At 44.4% G+C, this 21,240-nt stretch overlaps 1 protein-coding gene across 5 annotated transcripts in view; it reads left to right on the forward strand.

Annotated features, from left to right (window-relative positions):
* Positions 1 to 14,730, forward strand: part of NDST2 (N-deacetylase and N-sulfotransferase 2) — a 130,250-nt gene extending 115,520 nt beyond the window's left edge. For all 5 annotated transcript variants that reach the window (XM_068689480.1, XM_068689479.1, XM_068689482.1 and 2 more), the window contains 9 exons: positions 297 to 425; positions 4,882 to 5,064; positions 5,868 to 5,964; positions 7,305 to 7,428; positions 8,609 to 8,783; positions 8,995 to 9,165; positions 10,926 to 11,035; positions 12,521 to 12,623; positions 12,802 to 14,730. In XM_068689480.1, the coding sequence (XP_068545581.1) occupies positions 297 to 425; positions 4,882 to 5,064; positions 5,868 to 5,964; positions 7,305 to 7,428; positions 8,609 to 8,783; positions 8,995 to 9,165; positions 10,926 to 11,035; positions 12,521 to 12,623; positions 12,802 to 12,927 (1,218 nt within the window). In that variant the 3' untranslated portion in view covers positions 12,928 to 14,730. The remainder of the gene's footprint in view (positions 1 to 296; positions 426 to 4,881; positions 5,065 to 5,867; positions 5,965 to 7,304; positions 7,429 to 8,608; positions 8,784 to 8,994; positions 9,166 to 10,925; positions 11,036 to 12,520; positions 12,624 to 12,801) is intronic.
* The last annotated feature ends 6,510 nt before the right edge of the window (positions 14,731 to 21,240 follow it).

The following is a 21,240-nucleotide window of genomic DNA, read 5'->3' on the forward strand; positions in this document are numbered from 1 at the left end:
TCCAAAATCATGGAGTGAAGTGAAGGAACTTGGCTAAAGCCAGTTTTTTGTATATCAGTGCAATTCAGAGGTCAGTACTGAACGGAGAGCACAATGAAGCACAACGAGACTAAATTGAGGTTCAACTGACTCGTTTGCACTGTGATGAGTAAATGGCTGGAAGAAATATCAGAGTCCGCTGAACCTATGCTACTTATATCCCTTACTCTTTGTATTGATCTATTGAGGGATGCTTTGACACATTCATGGATTTCTGCTGCATCTGCATCTAGTCTCGTTTTCTTTTTCTCTGTCAGGTTTTGCCTCGACAGACCTGCGGTCTTTTTACTCACACTATCTTCTATAATGAATATCCTGGTGGCTCGAAGGAGTTGGACAAGAGCATTCGTGGTGGTGAACTCTTCCTGACAGTCCTCCTGAACCCGGTAAGCTCATCTGAAAGGGTGTCTCAGTTAATGCACATGATGTGGGAAAGGACTGAATCCTCTGGGGGATTCAGTGTAATAACCTATTGCATTGTGGGTATCTCCAATGTGTTGGTAAAGAGATGTGAAAAAGAGGGCCAAGGAAGCACTTGCTACTTAAGACTGCTTTGCTTTGCACACTGCCAAGGAAACATCAGTATTGGGCGTCAACAAGCACAACGCTCCTCAGATAGAAGCTAGCCAGGGTGATGTGGTGAGCATGGCCCAACATGGAGTGGGTGTTACCTAGGGCGCTGCACCTTCATGAATCAGAGGTGAGATGTGCCTTGGTGTCTTTTGTTCAGAACAAGTGCTTTCTCTGGGCTTTTGTCATGGGATGTTCTCCGCTTTCTTTCATAATGTATATTGAAGCAATTTCTGGATGCTGTTTTTTGTGATGTAGCTGTCACCCTAAGGCAGTTTTGGGAGATCTGGGTCTGACGCAGTTGTTTCTCTTTCCCCTTTAATACTAATCATTTCCATCAAACCACCAAACTACTGTAGTAACCCCAACACACTGCAGCCACTTCCCAATTCTCAGTCACAGATGGCTAATCACATGCATTTCTCACTTCCCGTTGAAGCTGGGAACATGTGCTAGGTGTCAAGAGACAAAAAAAAAAAAAAAAAGCCATTTTTAAAAAATGCTGAATGGATAGAATTAGGAGATGAAGCTTCATAGCCCTCTCCAACCACAGATTGCAATCCCTCACTTACTGGCTGCAGTAGGAAAACTTGCTGCTCCTTTTGATTGATCATATGTACAGTAACTTTCAATTCTTCACCTGAGTTTGTTTCTAATTAAATCTGATTTGGCACCTATTGTCATCTCGTCTTCTGAATGGGCGTTGCCCTGACAGATTCAGATCGTGATGTTAGAATGTCTAACTCTCTAGCCATTCCTGATGGTTTTTCTTGGAACTTCCAAATTTCTACCTTCTTTCTTCTCCTTTATGTATCTTTTCCACTAGTGCTGACCAAGTTTGGGTAAGAAACCATGCAAGCAGATCTGAGAGAAAGTAGGTTCTTTCTGACTAGGTGCGCACCCTGGTCACAGCCACTGAGTACTTGTTTTGTGGGATTTGTCACGTAACATCAGTGGCTCTGGTTGCAGAGTTGAATGTGTGGCTTTAGTTACCTTTGGTTGGGGCTGCAGAAGCTCAGTGAATCAGAAGTCAAACTTTGTCCCGTAATGAGCTTAATTTTTATTTTTATTTTTTTTTAATTTTTTTTTTTTTTTTTCCTACAGCTCAGTCCCTCTCTAATCCTAGACCCCTGATAGTGAAAAAGCCCTTGCAGTACATTCTGGGTGCATCACACGCAGGTTGTAGTTCACAGACAGGCCCTGCGTTTCTCTGAATGATACCAGCTCTGGCCTGGTATATGATCTGTGGAAGTATGAGTCTACTACAGCCTAGCCACAAAACCGTAGGGGTTTATACTTCCCGTTCTGGAAGCCAACCTTCAGTCTCCATCACCAGAGACAAAATTGCGAGCTTTACACACAACAAGTAAATCCGCCTCGTTAATGAAACCTCCTTAATAAAAGTCTGTCGTAAGGCAAAACCTAATCTTGGCTGTGCATATTGAGTGATCTTTGACATCATTGGTCGGATAGAAAGAAACTGATCTGTTCTCTGTAACCCCTGCTTTTCTGGATTGCTGTTTCCATATGTAGGGTTTATTCTACCTTGTCCCACTTTATAATAGTCAGATCTTAAAGAATGCCTGCAGAAATAACCACTGTGAAACTTAAGAGACATAGGTCTCTCTTGGAAAACCAGTTACCAGACTAATGAAGAGGTCATTGCTGGTCTAGGAGGCTGTGCCAAGGAATTTGTAGAAACATAGTTTCTAGAGCTACCTGGTAAACTTTGCTGATAAGCATACGATGATCGAGGCAGCTGGCAGTGATCCATGATCGTAAAGTTTGGAAAGATTGTGCTCTGGTGCAGGATTAGCTTTATTTGTCAGAGTTACTGTTGGCTCTTCAGGGTGACTTTTAAAACTCTTTCAGACACCTTCTTGTGTTTCCCATGTTTACATTTCCGTTTCCTTTTGGCAGCGGAGCATTTCTCTCTCTGTCAGCAGTGGAGGATCGTGCTCTAAACTCCTCTTCATTGCTTGTGTTTGCACAGTGACTCAGGCCCTCACATTCCTTCCCTCACTGATAGAGCCATCTCACGGACTTGATAGAAAGCTGGCTAACCCCACGGCCCCAGCAGTGATCCATGGCAAACTTGGACCAGTCTCTTTCAGTCCTTTCTGGTGCTTCCAGCTCTCTTTGAGTGGATATACACATGCAGGAGTCTCCAAGCCTGTGTGCATGTAATTAACTCCACAGTGCAAACAGATGATGTTTGATCTTCTGACTAGTGAATACGGTCTGGTGTCAGTAAAAAGAATGGTTGTTGTTCAGTGGACGGGCTGCCTTGTGCCCAGTCTCTTTCCCAGAAGCAAAGGGCGTCTTTCTGATCATCCTCACAAAGGCTTTTGCTCATACTGCACACCCAGCAGGTTAATGCTGTGCCCACAGCTGCTTCTTTTATGTATTGTAAGGATGCTCTTACCCTCCTGTTTTCTGTATTTGAGGCTCTCTGTACCATTTCCTCTGAATTTTTCTCAGCGTGAAAGAAAGGAAAGCATGCCATTGTGAATGTAGGTTATACCAGAAGGAACGCGCAGAGCTGTTTTGGTAGCCATAGCTGTGGCAAGGCACAGCAAGCTGCCTGGCCTTGGCTACCAGTGTACAGGTATCGCAGGACGTGACTTCACACTTGGGGAAATGTCTCTTTGGTTGGTCTTGTCTTGTGAGCCATGTTGCTTGAGACTGTCTGCAGATGATAGCATTACTTATGTGAGACACAGATGGCATGAAGATCTTACTGAATGCAATTAGTCTTGAGACATAGTGGCTAACCTTGGTCCCATGCAAGCTTTTTATTCTGCAAACCTTGAAATTGTTCCTGATGGTGCTCTGTGTCCTCCCTGCTGCAGTGCTTGGATTATGGCAGTGGGTCAGGCACTTCGTGCAGCAAACCTTTCCTCTAAATGTTCCACCAGTATGTCAGGGGATGAGGCACCCTTTGCTATCACACCACCTCCTGGTGTCTCTCAAAAATGGGCAAAAGACAACAGGAGACGCATCCTTTTGCCTTCCAGTGTGCTCCGTACTACAGCCCAGATCTTTCTGTGCTTTGCTGTGTCTAACTGAGCACATCCTTTTTGCACAACAGCACCAAGTGCACGCTGCTCTTTGAAGTGTGGGTGCCACAGCCTGTCTGGCAGGGCCCCTGTCAGCTTGGTAGGAAACCAGAAGTGAAAAATTCACAGGCAGACAAATGTGCTAACTCTCTAACTCCATTCAGTTTCTGCGTGTCCCAGAGTGCCACCACTATTTGCTGTTGCATATGCAAAGACCCTGATGTGTGATCCCTTCATGGACAGGATTAAATTAATTTCCAGTGTCTTGGGGATGGTCAGGCACAGAGGTACTATCTCTCAGCAGCTCCAGCTGAGATGCACTGGTAACAGCCCGTGGTGACACTGGGCAGAAAACTGAATTCAGACCTCCTGAGTGCCAGCAAACCTCTTCATCCAAACCCATCTGTCTCCCCCCTCCTCCTTTTGCTCTTCCCTACTAGGAGAAGGAAGGCCATTCCTGCCCCCTGCCAACACAGCCTCTTGTTGGCTGCTGGCCTCACCAGGATTGAGCAGTGCCATTACTGAGGTCCCCTCCCCTCCCTGCAGCAGCAGGCACTGGATGCGGAGGGCTCTGTCACACATACATCATTCTTCCATTGGCCTTAATGTGCTGCTTTTGTTTTGCTGACTTCTAGCCTTGGTGTGGTTCTAGCCTCGTTTCTGGCAAAGTGCTGCTGGGTTGAATTGACAGAAATCCACTGTATTCCCCTAGGCACAGGCTGCAGGCCTGCAATAACTCCTGTGAAAACTTGTCCTGTGCCCTGGTGTGCAGCATGCTGCCCCGCTCCCAGCGGCTGCCCTGCTGGTTGGAGCAGATGCTGCAGCTACAGCTGCCCTGGCAGTGCCTTGGAGAGAGAAGGGGAAGCTCCTGTTTTTGTCTAGAGAGAGTCACTGCCAAATCCCTGTTCCCCAATATGTCCCAGAGCCACCTGAAGGGGCTTTTGAAACTGTTCGGGACTCACAGGCAGAGCTTACCTCTGCCGCCACTCCCAGAGGTTACTGAGAGGTGCGTGTCCCTCCTTCTGTCCTGAGTTTCTGCTGCCTTGCAAACACAAAATATATTTAATTTTTCAGCCGTGCAGTGCTGTTTGTCAGCCCAGACAGGCAGGGCAGCCTGAGGTGCGAACGGCCTCTTCCTGGCAGCACAAACAAGCCAGGAGGAAACAGCACCATTACCTGCTTTAGCAGCATCCCATGTCCTTCTTCTTTTCAGATCAGCATCTTCATGACCCACCTGTCTAACTATGGGAATGACCGCCTGGGACTGTACACCTTTGAGAGCCTGGTCAAGTTTGTGCAGTGCTGGACCAATCTTCGCCTGCAAACACTGCCCCCTGTCCAACTTGCAAAAAAGTACTTCGAAATCTTTCCCCAGGAGAAGAATCCCTTGTGGCAGGTGAGAAGGCAGTTTTAACCGCTCTTAGTGGTTTTCCAAGAGGTGTGTCCCACACTTACAGCAGAGAGACTGCTGCTGCAGAGCACAGTGTGGTAATGCATGAAGTCGTTAGGTTTAACCTTTGTGGCTTCAGGCTGCAGGGGGCAAATCGCAAAGTGGAAGGGATGGGGACCAGGGGTGGTAGGCCGCAGTCACAGTGTGAGCTTGGAGGCAAGGATGGCTGTCGGAGGTGACTGGAAGGAGGTTGGTGGAAGTTTGGATCATGAAAGGGCTTATATTAGAGCAAGGCGCTGTGAAATGTTAAGTGTATGAGGAAAGGAGCCCTGTTTGTTGCTGGAAAAGCTTGCAGGCATGTTAATGTGATTAATCGTAAAGTAATTTCACACCGCAGAATTCATGTTCATTAAATAAAAACATGTTTATTCCATTTTATCCCAGCACAGCAGCTCTCTGCATGGTAATGAGCAGATGAAATTAGCTGAGGGTGATAGAGTTGTCTGTCTGCCAGAATTCCACAGATGCTGAGCTGTACTATCGGGGGGGCCCCACCCAGTGTGGCTGCGTAGGGCAAGACCTGTGGTTAACACTCTCAGGGGGACTTTGGCTCCTGTATCACTTTGGAGTTTGAAAATGTTCCCTCCTGTTTTCTCTAATTCTTCTTGATGCCTGGCAGAGCAGCAGTGTGGCTGTGAAGTGTTCTTCATATGCTAATAGCATCTTCCCTGGAGGACTGGCCTTCCAGCTTTTCCTCCCCTTTCCATTTGCTCCTGTGGTAATGCTTAATCCCATCTCTTATGCTGCAGAATCCCTGCGATGATAAGAGGCACAAGGATATCTGGTCCAAAGAGAAAACATGTGATCGACTCCCCAAGTTCCTCATCGTGGGACCTCAGAAAACTGGTAATGTTTATCTTTCTAATTTATCTAAAAAGTAGATTGCAACTTTCATCTCATTCCTCTAGAGAGGAGAGCTGGAAGGATCTCTGTTGTAGATCTGTATGGCTGCCCTTTGTGCAAGCTGCCAAATGACCACAGAGGATATTTCAGAGAATGTCAGATTTGTTCTAAACTAAATCTGGCAAGTCTGTCACTTTGCTTGTTGGCAGTTTCCTCAGATCAGTCCTGATTTGCAGGAAAAAGCCCTACCTGCAGAGCTGTGTTTTGGCTTTTCCCCACGAGCTCAGAGAAACCATGACCTTTCTTAGTTTTTCACAAGACACAAGCTGTCAGCAGGACTAAACACACGCTTAGCAAAGGTTACGATGAATGTCCCCTAGTGCTTTTATTGCGACAGATCTCTGTGCGCACTGCATGCTCCATGTCACTGCCAGTAGGAGGCTGAGATCCTCTTTTGTCTGACCTCTGTCACCAGCTCTTAACTGCTGTGGCATCGTGGTTGGCAGCTGTACGTACTGTCCTGAGGACTCCCTTCTAGTCTGAAGACAGCAAGATCTCTTCAGCCAAAGCCAGGTTTTCAAACCTTGGCTTTCTCCGTAGTGCATTGAAACAGCAGCCACCAGTCATGCGCAGCAAATGGTGATCCTGCCTGTGGCAGGAAGCTCTCCCAGCCAAACTGCTGTCTCCTGCCAGTGTCGCTGTGAAGCTCTGCTGGTGTGTGTGCAGTGCGGGTCCTATGTCGTGGCCCAGGCTGCTTGCAGTGGCACAGTAAGAAAACCTTCCCCTGGCATCCAAAAAAAATGACCTGCTGGAGCCCGACAGCTGGGTGCAGAGCCGGGTTGTTAGACTAGGCTGGATTAAGGGAAACATCCACAGCAGAGGCAGGCCAAGCTGTACGTCCGGCTGAATTCTCATCTGAGGAAACTAATGCCTCTAGTACATCTCCTTCCCAAGTGTGTGGTGTTGTCCTGCAGTGCCCAGGTCACGTCTGTTTAGCAGGTCTGGGTTCTGCCACGTGACAGTGTGGCTGTGCTAACAGGGAAAAAAAGGATGGGAGTAGCCCAGCCATGACAAGAACACAATATAGTCACCATGGGTGGCAGCTGCTGTGCTGAGGAGGTGATTTAAACCAGCTGCATGAGTTAAAGTCTGGGACTGAACTTCTGACCTATGCTCAGCCCCAAAGTGTTTGGTGTGTCTGCTGTTGTAACCTGCGTGTGCTGAGGGGTGTGTTAGCTGTGTGTAACAGGAGCGTGGCCATCTGGGACTGTTCTGTGCACAGAAAGCCTTTCATTCAGCCAACTGTGTGTGACCCTGGTCCCGTTAACTGGTTCTTGTTGCAGGCACCACAGCTGTGCACTTTTTCTTGACCTTGCATCCAGCCGTCACCAGTAACTTCCCAAGTCCATCCACTTTTGAGGAGATCCAGTTTTTCAATGGACCCAACTATCATAAAGGAATCGATTGGTAAGAATCCTGACATTAGTTCTTCTGTGATAAGTTGCACATGTTATCTTTTCCTGAGTCTGTCTCTGTGTCCACCTTAGACTTGTTAGTAGCTTCTCCATTTCTGACCAATTGTTTTCATTGCTATTGCTCAGCACATTGTTTTCCTGCTCATCCAACTGTTTACTCCCAGGAGCAGGACAGGTAGTTTGTGATCTTAGTAACTGTTCACCAGGAGATACTTGAGGGCATGATTTAGCTTTAAAAATTTATTCTTTGTTGAACCCACTGCTGTCATGAGGTTTCTTCTCCTTTGACACGTAAAACAGACAGCAGTGTGCTCACTGAAAAGTTCTTCCTGGGTTCTTACGCTGACGGCAGTGTCTCTTTGGCCATGTGCATACCCTGATCTCCACCTGTACAAGTGTGCAGTTACGGTAAAGTGTTTCCACCTGGTAGGGAGATACAAAGCCACAATGGCACTATCATGCCACTCTGTTTCTGGGCAGAGATACTGCCCGTGCGTCTTGCTTGAAGCATGACAGTTGGGTGCACTGTGCCACCACTCCCCTGTGTCTGGCTCTGAGGTACAGCTGTCAGATTTCTGCCATGGGATTTCCTTCCCCACGCAATGCAGGACCTTGTGTGGCCTCTCTGTACACTTAGAGGACTGGTGAAAAGATACCAGAAGGTATTTGGTACTTGAGTGAAGCTCCCGTGAGTCTGTGCTGCAGAGCAGTACTGCTAGCTGAGAGATGGGCATAGAAAGCGTGGGCTTTCATGTGCGTCCCCTGGAGAAGCCGTCCAACTTGAGCTGAATGTAGCACCTCATGCAAGAGGGCAACGTTTATGTTTAGGATACAATCTCAGTTCTTAAGCCTAAAGTCCAGCAGAGCAGTCTTCCAGTGATTTACAGTGTCTTGTCCTCTTTACCCTCTCCCTTCCCATTATTCAAATGTCTTAGAGTTTCTGTGTTACCGATTTTACAGGCTTCTGTGAGGCACAGCAAAGTTCTTGACCCCGTGTCTCAGCTATGAACAGAGGTACAAAGAGACAAATGATTTAGGTCTAAACAAACGGTCAGTGGCAGGGCAGGTGGCTGGTTCTGGCCTTTTTTGTGAACAGAATCTTTCTCCTAGAGCTTGCAGTGCCTTGTCTTTACCAGGCCATGCTGTTCACCAGCGTCCCGTCTGTTCGGCAGGTACATGGAATTCTTTCCCATCCCCTCCAATGCCAGCACAGACTTCATGTTTGAGAAGAGTGCCAATTACTTTGACACAGAGGTGGTACCAAAACGCGGTGCAGCCCTGCTTCCTCGAGCCAAAATCATTACAGTTCTGATCAACCCTGCTGACCGAGCCTACTCATGGTACCAGGTAACTTTCCTACACTGTTCTTTGGGTGAGAGTGAGACAAATGTTCCAGTGGGGCAGAAAACCATGGATCCATTTCCACAGGCAGGCCAGGGGAGGTGATGCAGGCTGCCTGCAGGGTCAGGTACAAAGGGTGTGCGCATTGGTGTGTAAGCTGGCGCAGGAAGGGTAGAATTTTGTTTTCCTGCTCCTTAATTCAGCTTGTATTTTTCAGCACCAGCGTGCTCACAATGACCCTGTGGCGCTCAATTACACCTTCTTCCAAGTGATCTCTGCAAAATCCCAGGCCCCTCAGGAACTGCGCAACCTGCAGAGCCGATGCCTGCTCCCTGGCTGGTACTCAACTCACCTGGAGCGCTGGCTGACGTACTACCCCTCTGGGCAGGTAGGACGTTTGGCAGTAGGGTGAAATAGACTGATGATGCCTTGACATTGCTGAGTTTGGATGAGATCGTGCAAAGCCCTTGGGCCCAGGGGATGAACCCTGCTGGCTGGCCTGAAACTGAGATGACAAAGCAGGGAGTGGTCTCTTGGGGCCCTTTTGAGGTTTACTGTTGGGGAGCTGGGAACAAACCCCTCTCTCTCCTCCCAACTCCCTCACCCACAACCCTTTATGTTCTGTTTTCATTTCACATTCTGTCTTGTCTTTTGGAGCAAGAACCACCACTTGCTTCTTCCTATTATGAGCTGGTAAGAAATCAGACTTGAATGCTTCAATTTTGTACTTTACTGCATTTGTAAACATAAATGAGTACAAGGCAATTCTGTGATCTCCCAGGCTTGAGAGGTTCAGGACAAACAGCAGTGTCAGCACTCCCTTCCTTTCTTCTAGGCAGCCTGCAGCCCTGGGACCCTCTACAGGCCCAGCGGGTATTCATCCACTTGTGGTTTCCTTGCTTTAAAGAGAGGCTCTTGGACTCTTGGTCTTGTAGTTTCCATGTTGTGAAGTCTTTAGATGTCTGCTGAGGGGAAATTTCACTGCAGACATGTCAGGTTTCTATGTTTTGTGTACAAATTTGCAAAAGGTCAATTAATATACACTACAGACCATTTCTGTCTCTAAATTCCCAAGACATTTATAAGCTGTCTAATACATTGTGAGTCGGAAAATATTTTTTCAATTCCTTTCTGTTACTGCAGTTCTGCTCAGACAGTCTGTACTCCAGCAGCGTTACAATGCCCATTAGTCACTTTAGGCTGCTCTTTTGGCAGAGAATAACTGCATGTGATAGATCTGCCAAGACTAAAAGAGAGAAGGGAGAATAAAGCAAGACCTATATCCCTGGTTACTGTCAGAATAGGACTGGTGCAATCCAGCTATTTGTCATGGAATATTTAGCAGAAAGAGCAAGTCACTGGTGCCACATTGCAAGGAGAAGTAGCAAGTAGGAACTCCTTCAGGACAGCGTGATCAATACTGCCACCCATGCCTTCTGTGTGTGAGAATTAGGAATTTAACCAATAGCTCAGCCTGCCTCCTTCATAGTTACTGCTTTCCTCCATGTCTGTGGAGCTGGAGCAGACAAACATCAACTGTTCCTACATAAATGTACCGTCACATTCTTGGGCTCGAATCTCATTGCTTTACTATTCCTGTGAGGAATGATAGAGCCAGTGAAACCAACGGGTGTGGTCACTGTTTAAAATAATGAAATAAATCACATTGCATGGCTGCTCTTTGTGGTGGTACCTTTGTATTGTTACACCGTCCTTGTACTTTCTATTTGTCAGGGTCTCCTGCTCATAGGACTGTTTTTCTGCTGTGTACTTTGGAATAGGTAATTTATTAGCACAAGTGTTCATTATTGTCTATCATACATGTAACAGGAGACCAATCTTAGGTTACAGAAGAATACTTAGCCTAATGGTTGACTTCTAAAAAAGGATACATGAGACAATCTATAAATCATGCTACTGCTGCGCCTCAGTGCTCAGTTCCAGGGGAGTTTGACCAAAGACAAGTTTATTAAGCAAAGCCTATTGGGGTTCATTGGGCCACATCCCCCCATGTGGCTCTGGAATAGACAGATGTCAGTAGCCTTTACTCACATGAGTGAAGGCCCAGGGCAGTTCTGAGAGCCAGAAAGCTCACAACTGTCACTCAGCACAAGCTGCCAGAGGTTAAAGTGGCTGCTTTTATTTCAGATTCTCATTGTGGATGGTCAGGAGCTGAGACACAACCCTGCCTCTGTAATGGACAACATCCAGAAGTTCTTGGGAGTTACACCACTCTTCAACTACACCCAGGCCCTCAGGTAGGGAGTTGTTTTGGGGGAAGCTGCTTTCTCAGCCACGTGTGATACTAACTTGATTGGAAGAATATGTCATCTCTGACTGCACGACCTGCCGAGGTTTCAGAAGTTATGTCTAAACCCCAAAATTAGGTTCAGATGGTCGTGTTTGGATAGCATGAGATACTAGACTGAAATCATCACTTAGTCTTTCCAGAAATGAAAGGGGAGGGGTGTTTTTTGGCACTGTCATGGAGAAGCATGAAGCTGCTCACAGCAGTAATTACGATGTTTTCCATTTGGTCTTTGTGGTTTCACTAAAGGTGCTGGAATTACTAGAGCTCCTTATGCTTGGTGTTACACATTGAATCTGACAGAAAGCAGAAAAAGGTATGATAAAAATGTGTGACAGGCTGCTCTTATATTCACCTAGATGGAGATTAGGGACCCATCACACAGTTTCGAGGTAAAGAGCTTATTATTACAGAAGACGTGGACTTGACAGGTGCCCAGAGCTGTCTGAGGAAGAGTTAGCAGAGGCAGTACCTTGCTGCTGCTAAGTTGAAGGATGTTACTCAGCCATTACTGTGATGTTGTCCACAGTGTAAGTGCAATTAATCTGAACAGATTAAATAAGTCCTAGCTCAAGGTGAACTGTAGCAATATCAGTAGAAACTCTGTAAGCCTGCCGGCAATCTTGAATCATGTAATATTGCTCTCTGCAGCTGAAACCTGTTTTTGCATCTTCTCTGCTACCTCAGCCTATGCTAGCTGAGGGTGGTAGGTGTGTCGGTGTGTGTAGGCACACTGCAGTTGTCCTTCCTTCAATGGTAAAGATAGCAGTACCAATTCAGGCCCTCTCCTCCTTTTCTAAAGGGGTGTGTGCACATTTAAGGAAATACCAGATTACTTGAAAGCCTTACTTGCTGAAGCACATGTCATGATAGTAAATGGACTACTTACAGTAGTGATACTGACTGTTACGATTCCCCTCCCCTTCACCCTGGGTCAGAAAAGAAGCGGTGTTGGTCAGCTTGCCTCAGAGTTTGGTACTTGTTCAACCCTCAAGCTCACCTTAGGTTGATTGAGGGACAGTATAGACCTGACAATGCTTCCCAGCATTGCCTTATACCTGTGTTTTAGCAAGAGAAGAAGCACTGAGGCTTCAAACACACAGGGGGATCGTCTAACACCTCTCAACTAAAGAGAAGTTTTAAAAGAATTTTATATACATTAAAGCATTGATTATTTTTTTTCACCAAAGCTTGACAGACAAATGTAGTAACACTAAGTTATCTCTCAAATTTGCATAAAGCTGAACCAATTGTGGTTGTAAAGGTTTTCTTGTCACAGTAGTGAAGTGCTAAAAACAACAAGAACAACAACTGAATAGCACAAAAACAAAAAAAAAAAAGCATTGAAATGCAAAATAGCTGTGGAGTTATTTAATTTCTGCTGATACTAATTGAGCGTGTGGCTGTATCTTCTAAACACAAGTGTCCTTTTCAGATTTGATGAAGCAAAAGGATTTTGGTGCCAGCTGCTAGATGGAGGAAAGACTAAATGCCTAGGAAAGAGTAAAGGAAGAAAATACCCTGATATGGATTCCTCGGTGAGTAACTGTCTCAAATTTATTGGTGGCAAGAGATAGAGAAACATGAAACACAACGAGCAAACAAACCTGGATTTTCCTACCATCAGTGGTAGGAAATGACATGTGGAACAGGGACAGAAACGTGCTCAGGGTAATATTTTCTTTTACGCTAATTTGGTTTGTCTTTTCCACACAGTCACGGCTGTTCCTAAGAGACTTCTACCGGGAGCACAACATTGAATTATCCAAGCTGATGAACAGACTTGGACAGCCCCTTCCAACCTGGCTGAGGGAGGAATTGCAGAACTCCAGCTGGAGCTGAGGGGGACTCCCTTGTCCCCAGTGCCATTGGGATGTGTGGTGCTCCAACACCTGCTGTGACGCCATCTCTTGTCAAGCCGGAACAACTGGACAAATGAGCAGTAGCAGAGAACATGTGCGTGGAACCTTTCCCTGCCATTGGGAGGGGCTGCTGCCTCTGACACTGCCCTGGGGCATGGAGTACAGATCTCATTCTTGGGTATTATTGGTGTGTTACACTCTGACTCTTACTTGCAGGAAGGATTTGTGTTGCCTGCCCTACTTCAAGCAGGAGAGAGAGCAGTTAACATTTTATGTTTAAATTACTCTTCTCAGTATATGAAATGGGCACTAGCTGGAGGGTTGATGTCTTTCCCTTATGAGTCCAGAAAAAAAAAAAAAAAAAGATTTAAGAGGTAAGGTATTGGGCCCGCTGCTGAGAAAAGAGGAGCAGCTTAATAAAAGGGGAATCTGGTCCCTTGAACCCCAGTTTTTATCTAGCAGTGTGTTTGGCAACAGCAAGGTACAAGAACACCTTGTTCCTCCCCAGGATAGTGGCCACAGTTATTACTTACAGTGCCACTGTGTGTGGGTGTTGTGGACTGCACCTTTTTGGAGACAGATGTAACAGAAATAAGATTGCCTCTCCTTATCTGCAGCCTTGCAGGTATGATACGATGTCCAATGACTCTGGTCAATGGGCAGTGGGAGATAAGGCAAAGCTGCAGATACTGACACAGAATTTTCTTATCTTAGGGAAAAGGTTGCCATATGTTACAACGTGGCAAAGATTTCTCTGTAAGGACTTTAGCCATTTCAGAAGGTAATGGAAGGAATGGTAAGTCCCCTTTAGAGCACTTTGGAGGCCTGTGTTAGCAGAGCACAGTAGCTAAGGGAGGCAAAGCTCAGGTATTGTTAAATAAGGCTGAAACAGATTGTTCAATTCCCTGTGTCTGATCAGCTTTAAAAAAAAAAGCAACATTTTTGTCTTTTCAACAGCTCCAGGGTCTCTACCATGTATGCTGATAGCTAACACCTGTTTAGTCCCCCAGCAGTCCAACAGTCCAAGGAGAAATGCAAAAAACAGTCAAGAGTAAGTACTATTCAGATATAAAGGGGAAGCTTAGAGTTCTAAGTGGTTTCCTTTATCCAAAAGGGGCTCGTTGTTTAGATTACTACTTCTGCACATAGTCAAGTAAGTACACTAAGGTGCTGTGCCTCCTCCAGCAGTTGCCAGATAATTTTTCTCAGAGGAAATCCTCCGTCATGGTTGTACAGGTTTTCTGTTGCTGAGCCGTGGGCTTCTGAAGTCACATGGGCCATCGTCCCCCCCTTTCTGGACACAGATGGCCCGTAACTATTGCTGCAGTGTGAGGGGGGGCAGGATCCATGCGACCACAGATCATGGGAACTTCCACAACTGTCGTGAGCGTCTTTTCTCCTGTTGGGGGAGAGAAGTTGCTTCAACCAAGCTTTTCCATTGAGCCTTAGGTATTGTGTATTTCTGAATGAATGGTGCATTTACCGTTGTATGTAAATGTATATAGTATGCAATATAGTATTTTATTTCATGTGCCCTTGGAAAGGGTTATTTTGTGCAGCCAAAAAAAAAAAAAAAAAAAAAAAAAACAGGACAGAAAGACTAGAAACACCTCTCTCACTCCTGGTGGAGAGAAGAGCCCAACTTCCTGCACTGGATCATGTACAGCATCATTCACATTGAATGATAATGAAGAAATTCTTGGCTCTCGAAACTGAGCACAAGTGTCTGAATAAAAGCTAGAAGTAGTAGTAAGTGGATTCAATAAATGTACTACTTATTTTTCTTCTTTGTGATGCTTTGGAGTGATGTCATGGACCGTCAGCTGCTAAAATGGTAAAGTAAAAAAAAAAAGAAAAACCTACTCCAGCTCTTACAGCTGATATCTGGGAGGTGTTTGTTTTAATAACAATTGTAAGCTCTTTCTGCAGCAGTAACAGTGTACTAAAGATGTCTTTCTCTGCACATGCATCTATAGGGTTGCAGGTCCCAGCACGGCACAGAGAACCTGTGGTTGGAGACTCATTCCTACTGGTTTGTACTAGTGATGACTTTAGAGCTATTCCCACCTATACTGCAGTAGCTCCCAGCTGCAGCAACAGAGCTTTGCTGTCAACGTTCTGTCCAGACATGCATCCATTGCCTGGCCTTGGCCAGCAGCCCATAGGTAAACCTACCTTACATCCATGTGGTAAGAAAGTATTATTTAAGTAGTCACAGTAGTGACAGAATTGTAAAACCACCTTTCAGCTCTCACTTCACCAGGCACTTCAGAAACAAATACAGCATCAAAAGAGCAGGTATTATCATTGTTGTTATTGTTGTTATTATTGTTATTATTATTACTATTATTTTTTACACAGAAGGATCCCAGGAACTGTGCTACTGCTGGTGTTATGCACATCTTCCTTCTTTTAATCCCTTACAGGTTGTCACTTAGACAATTACTTCATACTTTGCCTCAAGATTGTGGTAAATTTTCAATAGAAAATAGAAATAGATAATAGAAATAGGAAATAAATAAATTATTAATAATAATAATAATAATAATAATAATAATAATAATAATTGTACCAAGAATAAATGTATGAGGGGCTTTCTAAATGTCGGGGTTGTTAAACTGGTGATGGTCCCTCAGTCAAGGCAGCAAGAGGCAGCTCTATATCCTCATTCCCACTGATCACTTCATTTCTATGCTACGCTAGTTCTTCACTGCATACAGTAATGGAAAACAAATCACCTGCTGTGGCCAGATCCAGATGTAGGATGTTCTTATCTGATTTAGCTGCTGAAGAGTCATTCCCAAAGCTGGTAACTTCCTCTTAGAGCACACTGCTGTAAAAGCATCCCATTTTCCAGTCATCCCTTCAAAGCTGTGGGAAGAGCCTCCCCCACATTTTAAAAGAAGCTCTTACAATAGCAGAAGGTCTAATTTCAAAAAGCCAACAGAAGTCTTTTCCAGTGAGATACACTGATTACTAGGTACTGACACAGTCACTTACCCTCACAACTCATTTTAACAGTGGAAGTAAGTACTAAATAAACCTTATCTTAACTCCCTGTTCAGTAAGGAAAATTTCATGGTAAGTAGTCAGCTTTCAAGACAAGGATAATGTTACTCACAGAACATTACCTGAAAATTGTTTTGTAATGTATTTTTTTTGTCTGATGCATAGGAAATTGAGCCATCAGAAAGGTCAGTGACTTTAAAATAGTAGCAGGATAACATCACTTCAGAACTGGAAATGTGCATGGCAGGTGAGAATGGGCAAAACAAATGCTAAGAAAACTTTTATTTATTTATTTTTTTTAACCTTAGCAAAGAATGCTCAGCAACATTAAGTTGAAACTTTTACTCACTCACGACCTCTGGAATTCAATCAGAAAGATACTTAGTAATAGACTGCTTTTTATTCAGTACAGGAAACACAGGGCAATGCTGACAACTGGTATGAGCCTCCAATTAAAGAGTAAAAAAAAAACTTTTAAAGGTCCTGAAAGAATTTCTATGTAGGTAGCATGGCTCAATTCTACATACAATCTGATCCCTGAAAATTGCCTTTTTTTTTTTTTAAATGGATGACAGCACCACAAAGGCATAATCCTGGCAGAAGCCTACAGATACTGGAAATCAGAAAGAAACATTGATCTGAAGTTACATTAATCTAACAAGCATCTTGAACAAATAAGCTGGTCCTGTTGCTTTTCAGTGGTCTCAAATGCACAGTTGACTAAGAGGCTCCTTTGGTTCCTTACTGGTCATTTTGCTGTAGCAATAACAACAGAGCAAGAAAATTAGTGACAAACTGACCTGAACGTGCCAAATGAAGCTGGTCGTTCATCCCTTTGCTGACTCACTGTGCACCTGTGAGTAGGCCACCAAGTCACTGTAATCTAACAAACAGAAGTGCTTACAGCAGGCTGCCTCACACTAGGAAGAAAAAATCCATTCACTCAGTAGGCAACAGAGTGAGTAGTGGTACCGTCCCTCCGGTTATTTGGGCTTTAACTCTTGTTTGGTTCTGTCCCCCTGTTAGTAATGGCTTGTGGAATTAAAAAAAAAAAAAGAGTAAACATTTAGAGTTAAGTTTAAGAACTAACTCTTATCACTGAAAAGCACTTTACAAGTTGGTTTTGGAACAACAAAGCACGCCTGACACTTTCATCTATAATACTGTTGTGGAATATGTACAAATAATTTATTAACCTCCTCAAACTACTGTTGACTGTAAAGGCTATTTGCCTTTCAAGACACAAGTCCTCCCCATTCTCATCCGTATCACTTTATTGACTTGTCTAGTCTCTCCAAAATGCTTGCAGACCATATATCCATAATTCTGACACTGCAAGAGCAGGCTGAAAACCAGCTTGTTTACTTTGCATTGGTAACAAAGGATCACAAATCAGACTGTTCTCAGAATTCTGTCTAGTCAAGTATTGAAAAAGGCGCATGACAAGTTTTTTAACAACATGTTGACACTAAGGCCCTGCATGATTTTTGCCCTTAAAGCCCCAGCATTTCTAACAGCGATACACTCCTGGTTGACTTAAACAAGGTGAAGTAAAGCATGAAATCAAAGGAAATTACGAGGGACCATTCCACGGTCAAACTGCATGCCATCTACGTACACACACTATACACAATAGGTTTTTAATGCATTACCCTTCTTGTAGCTCACCATCCCCTTACAGCAATTGAGTAATTGTGCAGTGCAGACTGTACAGTATTAAGTAGCTATGCTATAACTGCAAACAGGCAACATTGAACAGAAAACAATTGCTTACAGAGTACAGACACTGTTACTGTACCAACAATTAACAATACGCAGCAGTGAAGTTACCTTGTGACAGCTCACAAGGCTTGCATTTGGCAGTTAGCCCTGAGAAAACACTTTAATCAATCATAGGCTCAAACTGAAACCCTAGCACAGAATATCCCCAAACTGCACTTGCAGTTTTCACAGATTAATGACACTCCTTGACAGGAGCCTTGCCTACCTTGCCTCAAGTTCAAGTATCCTTAAAATAGGAACAAGAAGCAGAAAGGAGTTCAAAAATCCATATCTGAATTACGCTAGGGCATGAGAGGGAAGGTAGTAAACCAAAAAGGAACTACTTAAGACCCTCTTTCTTGTTATTTCACCATAATCACGTCATATGGTGCTCTAATTAGGGTACACAGAATACATATCCCAAAGAGGAGTTAAGAAAGCATATAAAGAAACACGCTTTTCAGCTGACTCTAGTCCTACCTGCTAGGCATGTCACATCATCAGATGACAGCTCCAACTCAGATTGTTCACTAGCTGTAAAGACACTGCGGGCCAAAGGCAAGCAATGTTCTGCTAACTCAGATTCCTGGAAAGGGCTTCCAAGGGAAAACTTTCACTGGCAAGAAAGATGGTTGAAGGTGAGTATGTCCTCCATGTTCCCCTACAGCAGGAAGGAGGCTCTCACGGAGCCTGGTGTACCTACCTGAGTCATACAGAAAAAAAGGCATATCTGTAGCAAGAGATGTGGACCAAGCACAATTTTATCCACTGTGTAAGAGCAAAACATCACACCATTCCTTCTTGAGAAGCCAAATAGCCCAAAGTCCAGCTGTAGTTGTGGCACATTTACCAAGTCAATAAAGCCGAGATGTTACCCCCTAAAGACTCAGAAATTATGCAGGGATCAAATGATTAAGGTCTAGATCTGCTACTGTCCTAGATACAGCTTTATTTTTAAGGACAAGACCACATATAGGTAAGGGGAAAAGACACTAAATGGATACTAACTTCTTCAGGGAAGGGGAGAGAAAAAGTATTTCCTATGGTCACATGAGAAAAATAAATCTGGCAAAGAAGAAAAAGTCATCATAAACGGAGGACAAAGGAATGCAGACAATCTAAAGACCTAATTCCGCCTACCTTCAAGGAATGGACCACGAATTAGACTTCAGCAAACAAGACATTAACCCATTGCAAGGTCACCTGTCACAGAATTTCATCCATCTTCACGTAAGTGGGGACAAATACCTGTCACTATTAATGCTGACTAAATTCAGCATTTGTTGCCAAGCCTGAGAAGTAGCAGTAGCCAATCCCCCCCCAAAAAAAAAACACAAAACAGCTTCTCAGCTACATAAAGGACATTTCTACACTGGAAGAACTCTAGAGTAGGCAGCTGCCTGGCAGATAGTCTAACCTGCACTGAGCACATGTGTTGCTGGTAAGGGTTTGGACCCTAGAGAACACGTACTCAACATGAAAAAACAATGGTTAACTGAAGTCAGAGGGAATTTGAGGTGGCTGTGACCTCTGCTCTTTCACAGGTTTTCTGCTGAAGTATCTTCAGAATTTCTGAGCCTAAGTACTTTCCCCACACCTGGAATAGTGACCAAGCTAACAAAATTGCACTGGGAATTAATTTTTCTAGCTTAATGGTAAATTAACAAATCTGGGGCCACCAGGGCTCACTTAATCTCATATAAGGAAAAACTACTTCAAGTCTACCCACCACAAGGCAGGAAAAAGAAAACATCATCATCTCCTATCTCACTGTTTTCCTGTCCTTGCTCAGCTACATTTCCATAGGATACAGCTCAGAAACAAGATAAATAGCTCCAGAGACCCAGGGTGGAGTGTGTTGAGACAGATGTGACTAAATGAGAAGGCAGCATCGCCACACAGCTCCTCTTTCTCACAGCTGCGTGTGAGTACTCTCTTTTTTCCTGAGAAAAGACTGGAAACTTCTGAAACTACTGACCTGTGGCTCATACCACTGAGCCGCTTGTTTGGTCGATGTCAGTCTGAGGCGAGATTCCCTGGCTCTTCCTGCATGGGCTCTGCAGCTGCTGGAAGACAACTCTGACAGGGTCTGTCAAATGGAAGCAGCGCAATCTCTGTATAAGGACTAGAGCAGGTAAAACAATCAAAGAGAAAGTTTCGAGCACAGTAGAAGAAAATGGGTATTGCTGTTTCTTTTCTCTTACACACTTTATGGGGACTACACAAAAAGCGAGCAAGTACACTTCCCTATATATTCCATTCTAACCTCACTGTAAGCAGCTCCACTGTATTTCCTCAAACCGAAGATACTGGTGACAATGTTCTCATGCTCCTGATGTATTTTAATTGCAAGAGTCTGAAAACTTGCCCGTTCAGGGTCTAAGTGTAGTGGAAAGGAAAAGATTAGACTTTATTAGAAAACTCATTTTTTCTCCAAACTACTTTCCCAGTTCTGAACATATAAGAACCAGAGAAAGTGCTCCAGGAACCTTGACCTTCCAGAGATGGGGGTGTCTGTCCTTTCAAAAGCTTGGACTTTTGCTCAATAACGAACAACTCACAACCAACACAGAATTAGTTTGAAAAACACAAAATTTAACACATTCTTACAAGCATCAGCATTTATAATTAGCATGTAACTAGACAGCAGAACACCTTATGGAGGTATACAAAGGGCTCTAAGGAGATACTTAAATAGTTGTACAATCAAAAGCACAACCTTGATTACTCTTGCTGGCCTGTGTTGTAAAGGAAGAAAACCAAAGGAGCCTGTTCATCTGCTTTGCCCTATTTAGTTAACTTTCTTAAGAGCATCATTGAAAAGATCACACAGGCATACATTTTTAGCTTGCAGAAACTAAAAGCTCCCTATTGCCATTGCTTAAATCCAAGTAAGAAGCAAAACTATATTACCAGTGAGACATTAAGATTCTTAACATCCATCAATTCTCTGATTACCAATTTAAAAAACCCTGAAATTTCTGTGCTTATGTGCTTACAGACGGCAGTAGCCTTTTAAATTTCCTTGGCACAAAAATAAAAGCTTTCTAAAATTAACTTTCTGCAACACTGTCCCTACTGCATCTCTGAGATAGTCCACCAAATACCTCTTAAAACTCGTGGAAGCACACCACTAGTCCTTATCAATTACACCAAGTGCGAGCAGCTACTGTTTTGCATAAGGTTTTGGAAATACAGAGCTGCCGTCACCACACGGTATTGCTGCTGTCCGCACTGGAAGAGGAACCCAGAGGCTGGCAGAAGAGTAGACGCTGCACGGGATGCCCCAGGCCACCAGCTCCGCTCACGCCCCTCACCACCCAGTCAGCACGTACCTCAGCCTCTGCAGAGACACGTCATTCTCAGAGCAGTACCAGGCAAAAAACTTTTGGCTCTGGCCACCTGCCTCGTGCTGGCGGCTATTTCCCAAGGCAAGACAGCTAGCTAGCAGCTCACAGGAGCTCCCACTGACACAGCTGGCCAGTTCCATCGCTGTCAACATCACAGCAGAGAGAAGAGAGAG

Source organism: Anas acuta, chromosome 7 (genome assembly GCF_963932015.1).
Source record: "Anas acuta chromosome 7, bAnaAcu1.1, whole genome shotgun sequence".
Classification (NCBI taxonomy): domain Eukaryota; kingdom Metazoa; phylum Chordata; class Aves; order Anseriformes; family Anatidae; genus Anas; species Anas acuta.